Source organism: Nomia melanderi, chromosome 13, assembly GCF_051020985.1.
Source record: "Nomia melanderi isolate GNS246 chromosome 13, iyNomMela1, whole genome shotgun sequence".
Classification (NCBI taxonomy): domain Eukaryota; kingdom Metazoa; phylum Arthropoda; class Insecta; order Hymenoptera; family Halictidae; genus Nomia; species Nomia melanderi.
In genome coordinates this window covers 13455393-13474087 of record NC_135011.1, presented here as the reverse complement: position 1 = coordinate 13474087, position 18695 = coordinate 13455393, and the positions used below count along the sequence as shown (strand labels likewise).

General features: G+C 31.0%; 2 protein-coding genes across 13 annotated transcripts in view; one reads left to right on the top strand and one right to left on the bottom strand.

Moving 5' to 3' along the window:
* LOC116425661 (tachykinin-like peptides receptor 99D) overlaps positions 1 to 15291 on the top strand; it is a 603076-nt gene extending 587785 nt beyond the window's left edge. For 8 of the 10 annotated variants that reach the window (XM_031973677.2, XM_031973676.2, XM_076373012.1 and 5 more), the window contains one exon: positions 2256 to 3651. In XM_031973677.2, coding sequence (XP_031829537.1) covers positions 2256 to 2604 — 349 coding nt within the window. In that variant the 3' untranslated portion in view covers positions 2605 to 3651. Of the gene's footprint in view, positions 1 to 2255; positions 3652 to 12712 lie in introns of those variants that run through there. The other 2 variants (XR_004234739.2, XM_031973679.2) reach the window with 2 other exon arrangements.
* A 49-nt stretch (positions 15292 to 15340) lies between these two features.
* On the bottom strand, positions 15341 to 18274 carry LOC116425608 (peptide deformylase, mitochondrial). Of its 3 annotated transcripts, none has more exons than XM_031973567.2 (5): positions 18144 to 18274; positions 17887 to 18040; positions 17433 to 17810; positions 16793 to 16868; positions 15341 to 15765 (listed from the first exon to the last, which is right to left on the bottom strand). In XM_031973567.2, exons 2-5 carry the CDS (start codon positions 17938 to 17940, stop codon positions 15689 to 15691), a joined length of 585 nt encoding a protein of 194 aa, XP_031829427.1. In that variant the 5' UTR covers positions 17941 to 18040; positions 18144 to 18274; the 3' UTR covers positions 15341 to 15688. The 3 variants fall into 3 exon arrangements, with proteins under 3 accessions (XP_031829427.1, XP_031829426.1, XP_031829425.1); XM_031973566.2 differs by having other exon boundaries at positions 15348 to 15765; positions 17433 to 17615; positions 17790 to 17810; positions 17887 to 18235; XM_031973565.2 differs by having other exon boundaries at positions 15439 to 15765; positions 17887 to 18233.
* Positions 18275 to 18695: the final 421 nt, after the last annotated feature.

Genomic DNA, 18695 nt, shown 5'->3' with positions numbered 1-18695 from the left:
TAACATTAAAACTACCGAGCAATTAGAGTGACTTATTTCCAATTTTTTATGAAAAATAGAACAATACATTTCTTGAGATTCAAAGGATCTCCTAGTTTTATAACTGTACAAATACACAAATTTAATTAAAAATCTCTGGCAAAAACGTCTTCATAATTTAAATACTTGCTAAATAAAAATCTTGATGTGGGTCAATTTGACTTGTCCGGTAGTTTTAGTATTAAGCAGCCGATGTACGTTTTTCATAATCAAAGAGATCTTAGGTTCCTCAGGAAGTGTTAGTATGAGATGTTAACGTCGCAGCACATCAAGACCTTGAGCACTTTATTTTGGGTGAGGGATCAATGATTCTGAAACTATGGATCTTGCGGGACCTTACGAAGGACCCTGCAGCAGCGATACACACTCAATTTTGATATATGCTAAATAATTAATGCATTTCCGAATTAATGGCGATGTCTGCTTCAGCTGAGTAGGATTAACAAGCGATAACTGCGTTTTATGAATTGTTCGAAAAAGGTGAAAAATAGTTTTTGTCAGATGGCAGAATTAACCGAAAATCCAATTAAAAAAGTGAAATTGTAAGATTCTGAAATTAAGAAAATATTATTATCAAACAAAAAAGGGAATTAAAAGGGACTAAAATATACGTAAACAACAATCTTATAAGGAATGAAAATTAGAGAAGGAGGCAGAAAATTAGATACAAAATGTATATAAGATATCAAAAAATATTTAGATACATGTAACAGTGGATGAAACGAAATAAAAAAAAAGAAAGGTTTACAGTACAAAGAGAAACAAATATAATGGAAAACCGTAATGTGGAGAAGATATAACAATCTGGAATGAAAACTTAAATTTAGATAGAATGAAAATAAAATGATAATTATGTAGCGTGATTGAAATGAGAAGTAGAACTCGAAGTACTCATTGTTAGGAAAAAAGTCTTAGTGAATATAGGACAAAATCTCAACGGTGTCTGACATATATGTATAGTTTTTATGTTAACATAGACTGTAAGGGAATTGAAGACATCTAATTGTCATAAATGTATATAAAACTAAAACCTAAAGTCTGGTCCATTCTTCGATTCCATTTAATAGCTCATACGGTATAGGAGAAAAAGAAATTTGAAATAAAGGTAGTTTCTTTTAATCAAATCTATCAGATAGTAAAAAATTTATCGATTGTTTAGAACAGTTTAAAAAGGTCATAAACAAGAACATTAATAATCTTTCCTAAAATTCGTTTTCCCACCTGAAATCTTAATCGATATTTTAAATAATTATACAACACGATCATTTCTTTTACTGCTAATTTCTGTTTTTCGACATTAAGCTGCATGATAACCAATTTATGAGTTCTTCTTTCATTTATTAAAGAAATGATACACCACACATAACAATAAAGATAATTTATAGTAGATATATGTTTTAAAATATATTATATTATTATAAAACATAGTTAAATCGCTGACATGAAGATTATTTATTTTATTACAATTTATTTTACAGTGTATTCATTCGTTACTCTTTTTTATTATACTTTTCTATCATTTCCCAATAAGAAATACTAGAAAAACGTTACACATCATGCAATGTATACACAGCACAAAGATTCATAAATTCTAATATAGAAGAGTTCAAAATAGCAATATGACGGTGAAATTATAAAGCACGGACACACTTTTCTTAATTGCAATATCACCCTCATGTTGCTAATTTATACTCTTCCACTTCATAATTTAAAACTTACCAATTACGATTTGAGGTAAGAAAATGAATTTTAGAAACATTTAATAATATTGTCGTTTACAATTTTTTTCAAATGATAGATGTAAATGCAGTAAACAATCGATACATTTTTTACCATTTGGTGGATCCAATTCAAAGAAGCACCTTCTGTCGCAAGACATTTTTTCTATCTGTTATAATTTACGAGTTATAAAATAAAAGTAAAACATGTCCCCTTCAAGTTTCTGTAAGAAAGAAATGGTGTAATACATATCTACATACCTACTTATATATGCTGTACATATCCTCAAATTTTCATAATTTTTTGAATTTCTGAGTTGACTATTTTGTCGTTTGACCTTATAACTCCTAACGTTTATTCCATATTTTTCATTAACCAAGATCCAATCTTAACCGAATTGTGTTGGCTTACAGAATCACAAGCGAATTTCTGACTACTATGGTACATGAGACATATGTTTAATCAGTAATGAAATAAAAATATATTGTGTTTTTTAGATTCCGACGAGGGTTTGCGCTTTTCTTTTCCTGGTGCCCGTGGATACGGACGCCCTTAGAGCCGGCGTTATCTCGATCAGAAGCGGTAACATCCCGATATAGTTGCACCGGAAGTCCACAGACAAACACCAGGATGTCTCGGAACGGTACGTCCTCCCGCACACCCTCGGAACGTCCTGGTACTACATCGTCTTCGACACCCACGACCGAATCATGCTTCGAACACAGCGATGCTCGAACGAACGAACGAAATTCGTACATAAATTTGAACGAGCTGTTTAACGATATTGCTGACGATGAAATAAATGTCGATGTAAAACCACAAGAGAAAGTAATGATATCGAGATAACCAAATTGAATTTGCTTATCATTTGAAAATTATTGCGACTATGCAAAGTACAATAGTTTCTAAGTAGACACTGATTTTAATGAAATAAGAGAAAACAAAAGAAACAATTGGAGAGATGCATGTTTCGTATTTTATTACACTTCTAATTATAGATCATTGGAAATATATTGAAATAATCGAATTTACATTAAGTAATAAAATCCTGGACAATTACATTTCTTTCAAATTTGAAAGTGTACAATTCAGGGTCTAAAATAGAGGTTTAAGAATATTCTTTAATGTAAATGTTTACCAATAAAGGTATATAACAATCCTTTTTCTTAGACAAAAGGGTGGTAAACCTACATACACATCATAAATAATATTAAAAGGAAAAATACAAGAAAATTGTTGCTATTAATATGCGAATTTTTACTTAGGCCAAAACTTGAAATATGATACAATAAAGAGAGAAAAGATAATGTAATATTAAGACACCTCGATTTTATACTATTTATACAAAAGGTGAGATTCTTTATGGTGTAATACACACATTTTAGGCCCTGGTAATATTTTCATGAAATAGTATAATGATTACGAATAACAGTTAGAAGTTATACATTTCAAAGACAAGATAATTCTCAGGATATAAAAATGAGATGGTGTAAATATTTGTTCATCAAATAATACACATTTAAATTTAGAAAACTCAAATCATCAAGTGCATTATACAGAGTATCCCCGTGATCGTAGTACAAGTTCTCGAGAGATGGTTCTACACGCAAACAAGTAAGTCGAAAACAATTAATAACATTTCTTCATTTACGACTTCGTTTCCGAGGAACATACGTTTGACGATCCGTTATAAACGTATGTATAACTGTGCACTGTTTGAAAGACGGCCGATATAAAGAATGCGGGTCTGAGTGGTCGGAATCGAAGGAGCCCTACCCGTTGGCTCACACATTTTGGGCTCTAGTCTACGATTGGTCGAAACGGCCACATACACTAATTCTGTCGCGTCACGCAACGCACACAGCGGAAGACCCCCCTTACCTCTATGCCGTCCCACAGGTCATCTTTCAAACAACGTACAGTACTTGTCGTCCGTTGCAGTGAATTTGGCACTCTTATCTGAGCAGTCAAATTCGAAGGCGTACACCGTGTTCACACGAATTTTCGGTTCTGGTTTATGATTCGCTGAGACGCTTACGCAGAAGAGCCGATCTCGGACTCACAAGTGGATTTCTAGGAGCGATTATTTCTGCTTCCATGACGTCACGAGTGCCAGGTTCGCTGCAACGAACGGTACTATCTGTAGGTTTTTGTATAAGTACATATTCAGCTTCTGTTTCTGCTCGAGTCTGTACTTATAAACATGAGCAGTGTCACTGCTTACTCCCTGTCACTCCGTGTATCTTATTTATTATATCGATTTCTACTTTTACTTCTTTCTTTATATTTAATTTAAATAGTGTTATTAATATAAATTAGATTATTATTTTTTAAGGGTTAATTTATTAATGCAGCAACTGTTCGAAATTATGTACTCGATATTTGTGTATCTAGACATCGTAACTAAATGAAAGAGATTACATAAAATACAGTCTAATATCTATGATATCAATATATATGACGGATCTTCAAACTCATTCTCACTCATTCTCGAAAACAAAACGTTAATAAAAACGTGTTATTCTTTCCATTCGATTGAATTTTATGTGTATAATTTCCTCAACCCAACCACTTGCATCACGGTCACGGAGTCACTTTGTATAGTATCACTTTACATTCAAGTGTTACAGAGTCAGTTCATAAAAAATGATATTTACATTCAATATTAACTGACTGCAAATTCAAGACCATATTTACCGAGAAGAAAATATAATGAGGTCACCAAATTTGGTTTACCTATACATAAAAATATGTTTCTCACAATCAGGCGTTACAGTATTCTCGCCATTAGTACCTGAAAATCGGGACTGCAACCGGGCACTAATCGTGCAATGATATTGATTCAAAGTCGAGATGAAATACGAGTCGAGCTCGTCTGTTTGTGTCTCTGTAGAAAAGGATGATACGAATGAAAGAACAAGAGATCTGAACTTCAGAACGATCAAACAAATAGATGAATGAGGGAACATAAGTGCAATGTTAAACTTTTCTATTTTTCACTTTTATTGACTGAAACTTTGCACTCGGAAGACGACTCTCAGTCACCACTTGATTTGACGCGGTAAAACTATAAAATCTGATATTTAATGTTGAGTTTATATAATGCCTTGATACGTGAAATATTGGAATAAAATAACTTTGTTCCTCAATGTACTTGTGATTTCTCTTCGAGTTAGTTTCAAGGAATATCGTCTTCGCCTCGTCAAAAAATGTTAAACATTTCTAGTGAGAAACTTCCGAGTGCGTTAATAAGTTACAATAATTGATTTTCTTATAAATTGTTGTTTAAAATATGTCATGTTTGGTTTTGTTTTAATCAGAAGAATCTTATTTCAAAATCTTCATAAAAGCTATGAGACGATGTATCATCACGAACATCGTTACATGTTTCAACATCTGTAGGAGGCTTTAAATAAAACTTCTCTCAGCTTTCTGCTCTCTCAATTTGGTTGTTCATATATTCCGGTTCGCTTTAACGTATAGTGTTCTTCAAGCAATGACATGCTTTAACGCAGCTGTTAGCCTCTCATTTCTATCCCTGCTGTCTCATGCCGTTATCTGCCATTAGACAGGCCCTTGAAAAGCAGAAATAACGATGAGCGAGAGAGATACGACCTACGAAAACGAGTCGCCTTGTTTGCGACTATTCATACGGACGTCACTGTGTTTCGAGTAATACAAAAAAATAAAGAAAACTGAAGACCATGAATATATTCACTTATCTTAAAACACTCTCAGAAGATCATAGATTTTAATATTATCCATTATTTTTATAGATTTTATCAATTTACGACAAAAAATAATGCTAAACATTCTAAAAGACAGTAATTGATAAAAAGCTTTTTATTCAACGAAAACCAAAATTATTACAATTTTGTCATATAGAAATCGATGCAGCTTTGTATTACTCATAAAAAGTATTAGGGCACTCAGATCGAAAATTAATTAATTTAAAAATTTTGTTTTCTTTCCAGCACACCCATATTCTCGAAACTAAAAATCCCTGATGCTTAACCCTTTGAAATCAACAATACTGATCGATGACATTTTTTGCTACTAATACGAAGAAAACTATTCCACAAATTAAATTACATTATATAAAATTTAATATTGACTTTTAAATTTCATAATTCTGCTGGATTTAATCAAATGGCGACTAAGAGTCCCCTCTGCAGTACAAAAGATTAACCTGTCTTTGTGTATCATCTGCATGCTCATACTTTCTACATCCCATGTTTATCAAGTTCTCGCAAAGAACGAATGTCAGGTTTCGTTGATCTTGATTTGCGAGCTACGCACGTACAGGAAGAAGCATGGCAATAAATTGGGGCAAATTATACCAAATTATCCATCCTGCCAGTCGAATTGGCGATAATTTAAATAATATCGAGTCAAAATGCATGAAATGTATAATTATATACAGTAGGTTTAGGTCACAACGGTGATAGTACGTGTTTAACCTTGTATTAACCTTGAAGCATCGTATAAAGATCACGTTTGAAATTTTTAATGGTTCGACAATAGTTGGATCATGTTACACCACTTAATCGCGACCGATCGTTGACTGCTATGGTGTGTTAAAAGGAATCTGGTGGGGATGTGGTGGAAATAACGAGGTTGCAATTATCCAATGTTCACTGTAGTTCATCTTGCTGCATATAATAAGTTAGGATCTACGAAATCTATAACGAAACCTTTTTGTCTCAATTTTCTTACCGCGCACATTCAGCAACGCTAACTGAGATCCTTATGTCTCAGTAATGATTTATGCAAATATAAAAAGTTTACAGTGTTTTAGAAACGTGTGAAAATCAGATCCCATTAAGAAAATTTTAACATAACCTACACAGAACACTTCAATATTAATACAAAGACAATGACGAACCATTCATGTCTCTGCTCCTTTATATCCTATAACTTTCATCTGAAACATTTTATCGTGTCATTTATAATTTTCGAGAAATTTTGGTGTTCTCAGGTATATAGAGCGTACTGGGTAACATATTCTATTAAACAAAATGATAATAATATTAAATGGTATTAAACATATACACTATCGATCAAAAGATTGGGGCCAATATCGGACCAACATTGGGACCATCGGTTAAAAAAAACTTACATTTTTGTAAAAACTTTTATTGGAGAATTTTTATGTATGATAAAGGAACATGGATATATGTGTATTAGTTAAATATAAAGACATATCATTTTTAATTCATAACGTTACATATCTAGGTGGTTCCACACTTTTGACCGGCAGTATAGGTATTAAAAAGTCTCGGAATCCGTTTGATGCTACTGTAAGTATAGTAAAAATTGGATAAATTTTATATCCGAAGGGATTCTCTTTATTCAATTACCGTAAGTAGACGCTAGTCAACTCCACCACATGAAAGGCTGCTTTTTACAGGCCGTGAAGTTCGACTCCCGGAAAGTGTAATTTGATTTAAAGTCTGGTATCCATCAGCAGAATATTAATTCGATGAAGAAACTTTTCGTTTTTAACAATTTAGTAATTAAATTAAATTTTTTTATTATAATAAAACCAAACACGATATTTATTTCTTTTATAAGAGAAGGCAAATATGTTTTTTATTATTTTCAGTATGTAGAAAGAAAATTTATAATGAGAGATGTACTAATTGTCATACTTTTTAAAATATTGCGTTTTGTATCTCATAGAAAATGAACATATTAACTACTATACGGCACTGTTGCGGTTTCCGTGGACGTCATTTTTCTGAACAATACATCGTTATAATGGTTTTCGTATATACTATCTTTCGGAACGGTACCATAATGGCTCGCTTCTTTCTCTGTCATCGATAGAGATTCTCTGCGAACAAGGTGTTTCTACTTCGTTCATACGATGGAAAAGTATGTAAGGAAGGCTCGCAAAATTCATCCTGATTTTGAAGAAAAGAATTAAAATTTATTATACTTATTACGAAGATAAATAGTCTGAAAGACAGTATGGGTCGGAAATGAATAGTTCGCTTGCAAATTGCTGTTGACGTTTCCATGGGAGAGTAAAATGTAGAGTGACTTTTTATGTTACAGGACGGGTCACCGGAATCGACATCATCTGAGCTCATTCTGCATCAAATTGTCATATTTTACCATTTTGTACCATACCAGAAAGCAGTCGTTGCACTCGTTAGCTTGATTCATTGATAGTTGTATTTAACCGGTAAACAATGCCAATTCCATTCTCCTTAAGAACTTCGTGTTGACCCTTAGTGAATTGTGTTCCGGGCAAACCGGTGATAACGAAAATTCGGACAATTCATTGTAACATTTTAATTGTATTTATATATAAAATATATATTTTTATATTATATTATATTATATATTTTTAATTTTTGTAACAAATTTGTAAATATTAATTTTCAACAAAATTATTGATATTAACTATTAACCCTTTGCACTCAGAAATATTTCTCTGGAATGTTCATAATTTTCTAAGGAAGTATCAATGGTACTTTTTGTAACTAATAGGAAGATGTATGTTGCGTAGATTGTGAAGTAGGATTTTATTTTATTTTCATGTTACATATGTTGATAGGTTGTATAAAATTTAATATTGAATTTTGAACATTAGCATTTCGCTAGGTGTAATTTAATGGAGACCAAAAAGCGCCTCTCGAGCGCAAAGAATTAACTTACCGCAGCGGCTCGATCGATAAACAGTGTCGATCACATTCTCCTAATGGACAGAGTATATCAGAAAAGGACAATCGATATTGCCTTCCTTTACTCTCTCGTACAAAATACAACAGCGATTTACAAGAAAACTATTCATTTTTGACTCATGGTTCCTTTGAGACTATGCTTCCGCGACGAGTAGGATACGATGACTCAATAAAAAATGTAAACCCTTTTTTCCAAGGTCGAAGCGAATTTTGTAGCAGTTTCTTTTCCTTAATCTCCATCAAACCAAAGGTGTAGAATGACGCTATGACAAAGAAGTACAATCATTTCTTTTCACCCTGTACAGTCGCACCATAACCGAAAATACATTTTTCACTCTTGCCGGACATTTATTGTCAAACTGTTCCGATTTAGGAAAGGAGGACTTTTCAGACCTCTTCTGACAACTCCAAAACATATTTTTAAATTGGTATAGTTTAATTTGGATGCCTGAGCAACGCAGAAACAAGTTATATTCTATTTCTATAGAACACGTTTTCTTCTAAAATATACGCAGAATACTTCACAGTATCAGTCGTCCAAAATAGCAAAAAAACCTAAAATTGCTCAACGAAAAGAATAAACGGTTAAACAAGAGTTCTTTGAACAAAAGAAAGAACCATTTTATGGTTCAAGATTAACCGATTACGTGGTCAAAAATATATACATTTCCATATAAATATATCATAGAGAAATCTTTAAACGCAGATGCGCCATTATCGCATGCACCAAAATTTGTTAAATCTGTTGTCTTTTTTTATTTTTTAACAAGATGGCAAAAAATAAGAAGCTCCTTCATTTTTTTGTTTTTGATTATCAAAATGGTCAGAATCTTATCAGTGAGTAAAGTACTGTGATAAAACGTAAAATAAAAGCTTGGAACAAACAGTATGTTTTAATACAAATATTATTCTTATATTTTTCACTAATTTTACTTTAAAAAATAATTCTCATGGTCAAAGTATCAATAAATGTTTTGTAAAATATAATAAAATATTTTTGCAAGTTATAATTTTGTGAAAAGCTTTATGATTGTTTGGAAAATAATCCTAAATATGACGTGAAAAACAGCACTCTAGACCAGAATACCCCTGTAACAGATTTGAGACGAATGGAAACTAGTTCCTAAAGTAAGCGAATCCTAGCTTCTTACAGTTCCCAACTGCAGTTCGCAAAACAATACTGTAGTTCTCAAGAGAACCACAGGATTCCTTCTTGGAAACTCCAGTGGCATCTGTTCCGAGCATATTAATACTTTTATGCATGTATCGATAATATTAGATAACACTAGAGTTTTTTCGGGTTCAGGCGAATTTGCAAAAATGTTCAGAATGCCTAAAAAACTGCTTTTCTCGAGAATTCTGAAATTAGAAAAGATAGACTATGAAGTAAAAATAACAACCAAGTTCGTTATATTTTATTTCTATTCATTATTATTCTTTTACTCATGCTTATAAAAAATCTTACTTTCACTTAAAGCCAATTATTTCAGGAACTGAGCACCTTTAATGAATTCTCATTTGATACTACACTAAAATATTGATATCTTATTAAGCAAAATTATTTTTAATTGATTGAACAAGATAGATTCAAAAACAATTATTTTTTATTGATTGAACAAGATAGATTCAAAAACAATTATTAAATTCAGATTTGTTGATTCCGCAATTGACAGGTGGTACATAACTTCCTGCTATTTATACTGCATCTCTTTTTCTATTATAAAAGTAGATGTAGTAATTAATATTGTGGTGGTTAGTAACCATTCCATTTAAATGAACGCATACTTTGACAATATAATATCACATTTACAAATATGTAAAAAGAAGAGTATTGCCTTCACGTACCATTTTTGTTAAATTTTTAAAATTAATATTTATACATCGCATGTTGTACACAAATAAAGAATGCTCTTAAGAATTAAATGTCAAATGAATATCGGTAATTTTGTAAAATATCAAATAAGTGTCGTCAATATTATTAGTGGACCACGGATCTTTGTGCAAGATCGTAATCAGGAAAGCAGAACTACAATGGAAAATGGTTTTTCTTAACAAATGTCATGAAAAGCACTAAGCTTTAGATATTTTATATATTTTTTTGTGTCGTATGAATTTTGTGCAATTTTGCGTTTCCAAATTTCCCATAAGTGCATAAAAATCCGCAGTCTAATCATTAGATATCAAACGGGTATCAATAAATTCACAGTGTTAAATTAATATTATTTAATATTACTTCGAGAAGTATTAATATCGAAAATTGACAATTAGCACTCAGAATTGTTTAGATGTCATCAATAGCATTGATATCGGTCCAATCACTGTGGATAATTTTTTATTCGTATGTTAAACCCGATACTATCTATTGCTTGCTCGACACTATCCTCTTTTATCTTCAGTCACGAGACAGCAGCAAGTTGCAAATCAACCAGAGCAAAGGCAAAATAAAATTGGGCAAAATCTGATTACAAATTAAGATTAAAATGCAACTTTTATTCGTTTGCAAGTTTCTATCTATATTTATTAAATCGCAGTCACCATATCACCTCAATTTCAATAAATGCAAAAAATAATTTGCTATTATATCAACTATGACATTTAAATTACTTTCAATAATATGTAATCACATTACATTTTACCTAACTTTGAGATAAAATAGCTTGCACTGCACCCTGACGTGTCACTGGACCACTTGAGTTGCGTGACATTATTGGGAAAATAGCTATACTTGGAGTTTTCTACGACATCACAGTAATGCTCGCTTAAATTCCATACTTTCGAGTCCCAGCAGTGAAATATAACCGAGCACAAAGAACAGGAAGAAGCTATTTGTTTCCAGGAATTGACACGAGCACAGTCTGACAAAGGCAGAGAATCGATATAGTGAGCGGAAGCAGGATAGATACAGTCCGCCAAAGATCGAAGGTCGAAACGCGGGACTTCAAAGCGATGCCGCACGCGTCAAATATATATGAATATCTAATGAAGACAATTTCAGTTGCAGTAACTTTAACTGCACCTTCTCAAATATAATATCAGTGAATTTCTGAAATTGTCGTGATTAAAATGGGACCAAACACGATAACAATCGAACTAGTTTTACCGATTTAATGTAATCAACAAAATTAAAAGTTCATTTTCCCTAAATCGATAAAACTAGACCGATTTACATTGTGTTTGAACTCATTTTAATGAGAAGAATCTCGATATTCCACAGGTAACACGATTAAGAAAATAAGGTTAAAATTATTGCAATTAAAATTGTATTGTTCATTGTAACTATTAATTGTATTCATTTTCTGCCCACGTAGCTCGAGACAGTGAGTAGTGGGGAAAGAGTAGGGGTGGTACAGTCAAATTTAGCCGTGCAGATTTTATGGAATTTAAACGAGCATTACTCTAATAAAAATCTAAATTACTATAAAAAGACAGAAACGTAAACAGCAATTAACAGTGTTCTGTAGTGACTAGAAGACAACTTTTTGTGTACAATGGAGAGAGAAAATATATGACAATCTCAATTTATATGAGTCACGAGTATATGGTTAATTTATTTCATTCTTAATTTATTTTTCTTTAAACCCTCCTTCCATTGTTGCTCTATGTCTCTCATGATTTCGCACAATTAAGGGTACAGCAGAATAAAGGGGTCAAAAGTGTCTTTAGACTGATTTTTCTCGCAAAAGTTTCCTTCCATAGCTTATCCATAAAAAACATCTCAACCAGAAGAGTAATTATAGGATAAATTTGAATTATCAGTTTTTGTCCCATTTTCCCTATTTAATGGTAAATATAAATTGCGAAAAAATTCGGAGTCAACATGTCAACATGTTTGACAAACCAGTGCATAGCTGAGAATTTGTTGAGATTTTTCCACAAATGCTGTAACACTGACACTGCCAAAACATAATTCCATTACTTAAAATTAAAGTCAGTATCAATGAACATCTATTACACCACCTCATGTTTTATTTATACTACTTCCTAATAAGAAGTTTAATTTTATTAAAAATTATGATATTTTAGATTGTTCAAAATAAAGTAGCTACAACCTCGTAAGAAACAGCTTTTTTTCTATTACGAGCTTCGAATGCATGAAAGTGACAGAACTTTCCTGTAGATCTAATGATTAATTAATCAATCTCTGTGTATATCCAAATGTGATGATACTTCATCTTAGAATCTATTAAGGAAAAATTAAGTAGAAGTCGGTACGTAAAAATCCTTGTATCGATGCAAACAAGCCCTGTTTCTAATTTCGATAGGCACGACACGAATACCGTTGTACCAGCAATCAGCGAGAGGAGGAAACGATCACTTTTTGCCTCATCATCGGGGAAGAAAATGGAAAGACGTGCGAACTAGTGGGCACGTTTCTTGACAAGAGGAGGAAAATTCTCAGCAACAACGAGTACATACTTGGATATAAGGTTACATATCTTAAGCAGTCGTCTTCAGCAAGATTCACCGAATACAAAAGAAAACTACCGATCCTCTTTCACTATTTCGACGCCCGTTATTGATTACAATGAAAACTCAAATACCGTCACCTTTAAGAGACACGAATTTTAATTATGTGTCAAGGATTATTTAAAGTTTCTGTTTCGATGTAAATATTAATATATCGAAGTCCAAAACGAGTGTAATGATGACAGATAATAACGCTAGACGTAATCATACATTTTTTGTTTCCTTAGAACACAAACGAGCGTATTACAAAAAAAAAGGACTGAAAATGAGTTTGCCTTTTTGTTGAGTCGTACAATTTGTAATATTGACGAAAACCCTATCGTTACTATACCACCTATTATTATTAAAAGTGACTATAGTCACCGAACATTCGGCACTTGCTACTATTTATTTCATCTACTAAGTACTTTTTGTATGCTAACGGTAAATATAGTTATGTGCTGTCTCATTACGTAGGAACTTTTGTTAAGCTTAATTTAAATTTTGAGTATTCTAACATGTAATTATTTATAATCCGTTGTATACTAATTTGAAATAGTACGAATAATAAAATCAACAATTTGCATAATATAACAAAATAGCAAATGTTATTTAAGAGAAATAGAAGTTAGAATCGCTCAACGTACAATTTCAAGAGTTAAAACCAGTTTCATCAGTATCGTTTCCCCATATTCATAATTTAATCTACGCATAACGGACCAATGATCTAAGTATGAACATTGCTTTTCTATCTAACTAGGAATGAAAATACTAACTGAAAAAAAATTGAAAAAATGAAAATCTTATTTGGAATCAACCAGATTAAATGTCACATCCTTCAAGAGATAACACTCAAAAACCGATTGACACATCTCCATGTCTTTTTAATAAGCTTAATCGAAAAAATGATAAAGAAATGACGAAGAAAATTTATTATCAAAACTCAGTTTCCGTTTGACTCTATTGCGTTCTAAACAAACAATTCATCGAATTGTGGAAAAATTTAATCGATTTATGTCAGATCTCATAGGTATCGCTTGTAATTCGTTCCACAAGAAATATTAATATTGTTTTCTATACAACAAAAAAATGTCATATATGGAAAAGTGAATTCACTGTATCCGACTCGTAAAGAAACGCCGGTGTGGACACTTGAATGCTACTGTATCTCACGATTAATGTCATAAAATATACTATCTGACAAAATGAAAAAATTAGACAAGTATCCAATAATTTGTAATTTTATTTTATCTTAAGGATGCGACATCGAATTTGGATGACCTTTTATTAACTTCTGAAAGGCGAAGGTCGTATACCCACGTGCCGGGCAAACGACGCGCCGAATCGAGTATGATCCGTAGGTTTGAATCACGAGTGTCTTGTTGTCCGTCGGTGAAGAACTAAGGTTAAACATTATAACATAGAGACTTAAATGGGTTACTTGATTGTAAAACATAAGGTGCTTAATTTTATTACTCTTCATGTTCCTACTTATATTAATAAATGTAATAGTCTATGTACCAAATAATACTAATTTTCATTGACACAGACATTTGTTATTTCAGAACGTAGTATCTTAAGGAAAAAGAAATTGTTAATAATATTCTGTTATTCATATGCAATTATGTACAATCACTTTATAAAATTTAAAGTATTATAAAAGAAATACCAAGCTGTACGTATACAATATAAAACAAAATATTGTACAATATACTTTACTACAAATTCAAAAACTTTATCAAATATAATATATTTATATTATATTTCATTACATTATATCCATTATATTTATATTATATTATACTCCAAGAGTGCAATATAATATATATTACAGTATAATATATTTATATAATATTGCACTCTTGCTGAAAAATTTGTAATCTGCTTATACAACATACTACTTTCCATTCAAGTATATAAAAGAATTCGCTATTTATTTATTGTATACTATAATTCTTAAAATCTTGTTACATCTTCATAATATTCAATGAATTTTAATTGAAACAAATTATCTTAATTTAATAGATACTTTTATCTTAAGAAATTAATTTATACTTCTTGAATATTAGTAAATAATACTAGTAACCAAGTTCCTTTTAGTCATTTCAAAGAAAAATTTTCTTTAAAATTTAATCAGAACTTTTCTCCCATGTGGAGTTGCAAACTCAAATACGACCATCAGAAACAAATTTATCTCTACTATATAATTTATAATTTATAATTTCATTTGTAGACATAATGTCAATTTTTGTGAACAAAAACCATTTTTTAATGTACTACTTAAATAGAAATACGTATACACAGACGTTATTGCTTTCAATGTAACAAAAAAATTATTCATAAGACAAAGAATTAGTAAACTATTTACTGTGTACAAAGGCGTGTAAGAATTAACGTATGGCTAATTTTTTTCTGTTCTTATGTAAATATTTCTGAAGTTTATAATAAAAATTACTAAGTTGTGCATATAAAACATCATTTTCCTTAATTTATTTATCGAAAAGAAATAAATATTATCTTGTATTAATTTTCCTTACTTTTTTACCAAATTTTATTTTCATACTTCCGTACTTCACTTTTATACAAATGCTTAAGAAGATAATAAATTACTATATAAAACTATAATGCTCGTAAAAAAGTTTCTCATAATTACTGTGAAAATTTATAAAATAATTAAACATTATATATACATATAAGAAGTGACCAGAGTCCAGGTCTATATAGTGCGTAGTCACGGTCCTGTGGCCAGCAAGTGATGGCCGTGTAGCGCGAAAGTTCTGTGCACGGGCTTTTCACGGAGATTTTCTTAACCTGTCTAAAAGAAACACCGTTCTCATGCTTCCCGCGAGGGGTTCCTCTTCAGAAATATCTGCAGAATCCAATAGTGCATAGTAAATTCATGCTAGCCAACCCACTTTTCGTAGAAATGTAACAGAAATGCGTACAAAGTACGCGCATCTACCCTTTTTTAAATTTTGATCACCGTTTATAAACATTTAATGATACGCAAAATTCAAAATTTTTATAGCTGCGTGATCGGGCAAGTCTCCTTTATTTTTTGCAACAAATTTGAACTGCTTATCATTTTTAGTTTTGACGTAACACTTGGTTCTCTGAAAAATTCGACCGTTTTTACAAAGTTTCTTCGAAAACTGGACGTGACCCAGCAATTTGGTTTTCGAATTTGTATTTAGGGTAAGGAACTCTATAAGGAACACCTAGTGGCTATTACAAAACAAAAATCGTGTTCCACAGTGTAATAGCTCATATTTTATAAATCAAAGAATTAAAATAATTTCAAATTATTCAAATTATTTTAGACTATTGCTTTAAATTACATTATAAATAATGATTAGTACTTATTTCTCAATCATGAAAAGGATAAAAATCCATTTCACTGAAAATAAAAAATAATGTACAACCAATAAGACATGCTTTGGGCTATCTAAAAAGTTTCATTCCAGTTTCTTGATTCGAATAAACGGGAAATATTAATTACAAATTATGAATACTTAAAAAATTAAAGTGAGTTTACTGTTACTGAATTGTGTAATATATAACAAAATCTGTAACATCAACTCAACCAAACTAAATATAAAAGACAGTTATAAACAAATTTCATAACAAAAATTTAATGAATTATATATTAAATAAATTTTATTACACAATTTGGTATTTTTTAAATGAGATTTATATCTTGTAATAAAACGTCACATAATAGATATAATTTAAATTATAATCTCAAGAATGTATGAATAAAAGTAACCTAGTTATTATATTATATTTTTCAAAGATGTTCAATCAAATTTATTGGTGGTAATATGATTTTTCATATAATACAAATTATTTCATTCATCACCATAATTATTATGGTCTAAATGTAATAGTAACTTTACCATTTTTTACATTTATCAGTTCCCAAATTGGACACTCAAACGTAGATGGATCCATCCTATCAATATAAAGTTTACCCTGAAAGTACAAAAAATATAAATGAATGATATATTTACCTGAGGTCCTTAATCTTTAGGAATATTGTTTTACATCAACTGGACAACCAATAAAAATTGTAAAACCTTTCAAAATAAAATTATGAAATTTTATGAAACGATCAAATATGATGTACAGAAATATAATCTTAATAATAAAAAGGTTTTCAATTATACTTTATTTGTATTATAAATGTAAAATGTAAAAGATGAAAAAAATAGCTCACTGAATACACATATTAATAAAACATGCAACGTAAATGTAAACAATTTGAAATATATGCACATGGGCAACAAATTTGTATTGTTGTTTGAACATATACGCATAAAAAATGTGAATATATTTATTATTCTACTCATATCAAATTTAAATTGGCAAATTCAGTAAAATCATTTCTATGAGAAGGAAATTCTGTATATAAACAATACTTTGTAACTTCTGTTTTTAGATTTTAAGTTACAATAAAATAATCTATTATTTACACTACATATGAGATATTATCGTTACTATCATCATTAATAAAATAATAAGATAAAATTAATTTACTTGTAAATGATCATATTCATGTTGAATAATTCTAGCTGCCAATCCTTTGGCCTGCCAGGAAAATGTATCTCCTAATTGATTGAAAGCTTTGACTTCAACTTCTTTTGCTCTTGAAACTGAGGCGCCAAAACCGGTTATACTCCCACATGATTCATGATGTATTACTTGTGTCGGGTTTATTATCTTTATAGTCGGATTAATAAAATACGTTAATGGTAGTGGTTCCATTTCATATGCCTCACATACTTGCGGAGTTACACGAGCAATTTGCCCTTCCGTTACTTGTATAGCAAATATTTGCAAAGAAATACCGATTTGTGGCGCTGCCGCTCCCACCAAATCATATTTTTTGATTACCTTACTTAATTTCTGAAGTATCTGCAATATCAAATATGATAATACGCATTAAACAATGTCGAAAAGCGTCAATACATCTAGAATTAAATGGTATTACCGTTTGAAATTCGTGCGTTTTTATTATTTTGAGGTCTACTGGTGTCGCTTTCATTCGTAGAACAGGGTCGCCAACTTGACAAACATGATCATAAGGGGGTGTTAATGGTTTTGATTGAAAAATATTTGTTAATGCACCCTTAACGGAGTTGAAACTGAAACACCGAACACTATACTTCTTCGTACTTAATATACATCCATTTATAATACAACTGCTACTAAACTTAATTAAAACCATTACTGCAGAATACTTTTCACCTTTATAAAGATAACCTATTCGGTAGGACCACCGACGAGGTGTACGAATAGATCTGCAACTTACGAGTCTTCATATTAAATTTCTGATTTACCGACTGCGTGAAAAGTCAAACTACTGACGAGGAACGAGATACACTGATAACTTTGAGACTTCGTTTCGAATGATCTGAAATACCGATCGTGTAAAAAAAGCAGACGTATTGACATGCCATCTACGATTTAGAATGGTAAATTTAAAAATTATATTTAAACCGACGATTGAAGTTGGTAAAATCAGCAAATCTAAAGAATTCCCTTTTTGATTATGAACTTGAATTATACACATAAGCTCGTGTAATATATATGTCATATCTCATGGTTAGAATAATTGTTAACTGTCAGCCGTTGAGCAGTACATTACTCGTATGAATAGAAACTTATTCAAATTAAAGATTGCATTATTATAATTTTATTACAATATAACCAGTATACTAATCATATTAAGTCCAAATCTGATCCTATTAAGGTAAAAGTATCAGTAGTTGACAGGTTATGGAAAATATTTTACGTGAA

Coding starts and splice junctions, on each gene's coding strand:
- LOC116425608 (XM_031973565.2), bottom strand. CDS start 18,123: ATGGTTTTAATTAAGTTTAGTAGCAGTTGTATTATAAATGGATGTATA. Junction 17,811..17,886: donor AAACGCACGAATTTCAAACG/GTAATACCATTT, acceptor TTGATATTGCAG/ATACTTCAGAAATTAAGTAA. Junction 15,766..16,792: donor ACTGATAAATGTAAAAAATG/GTAAAGTTACTA, acceptor TGGATTCTGCAG/ATATTTCTGAAGAGGAACCC.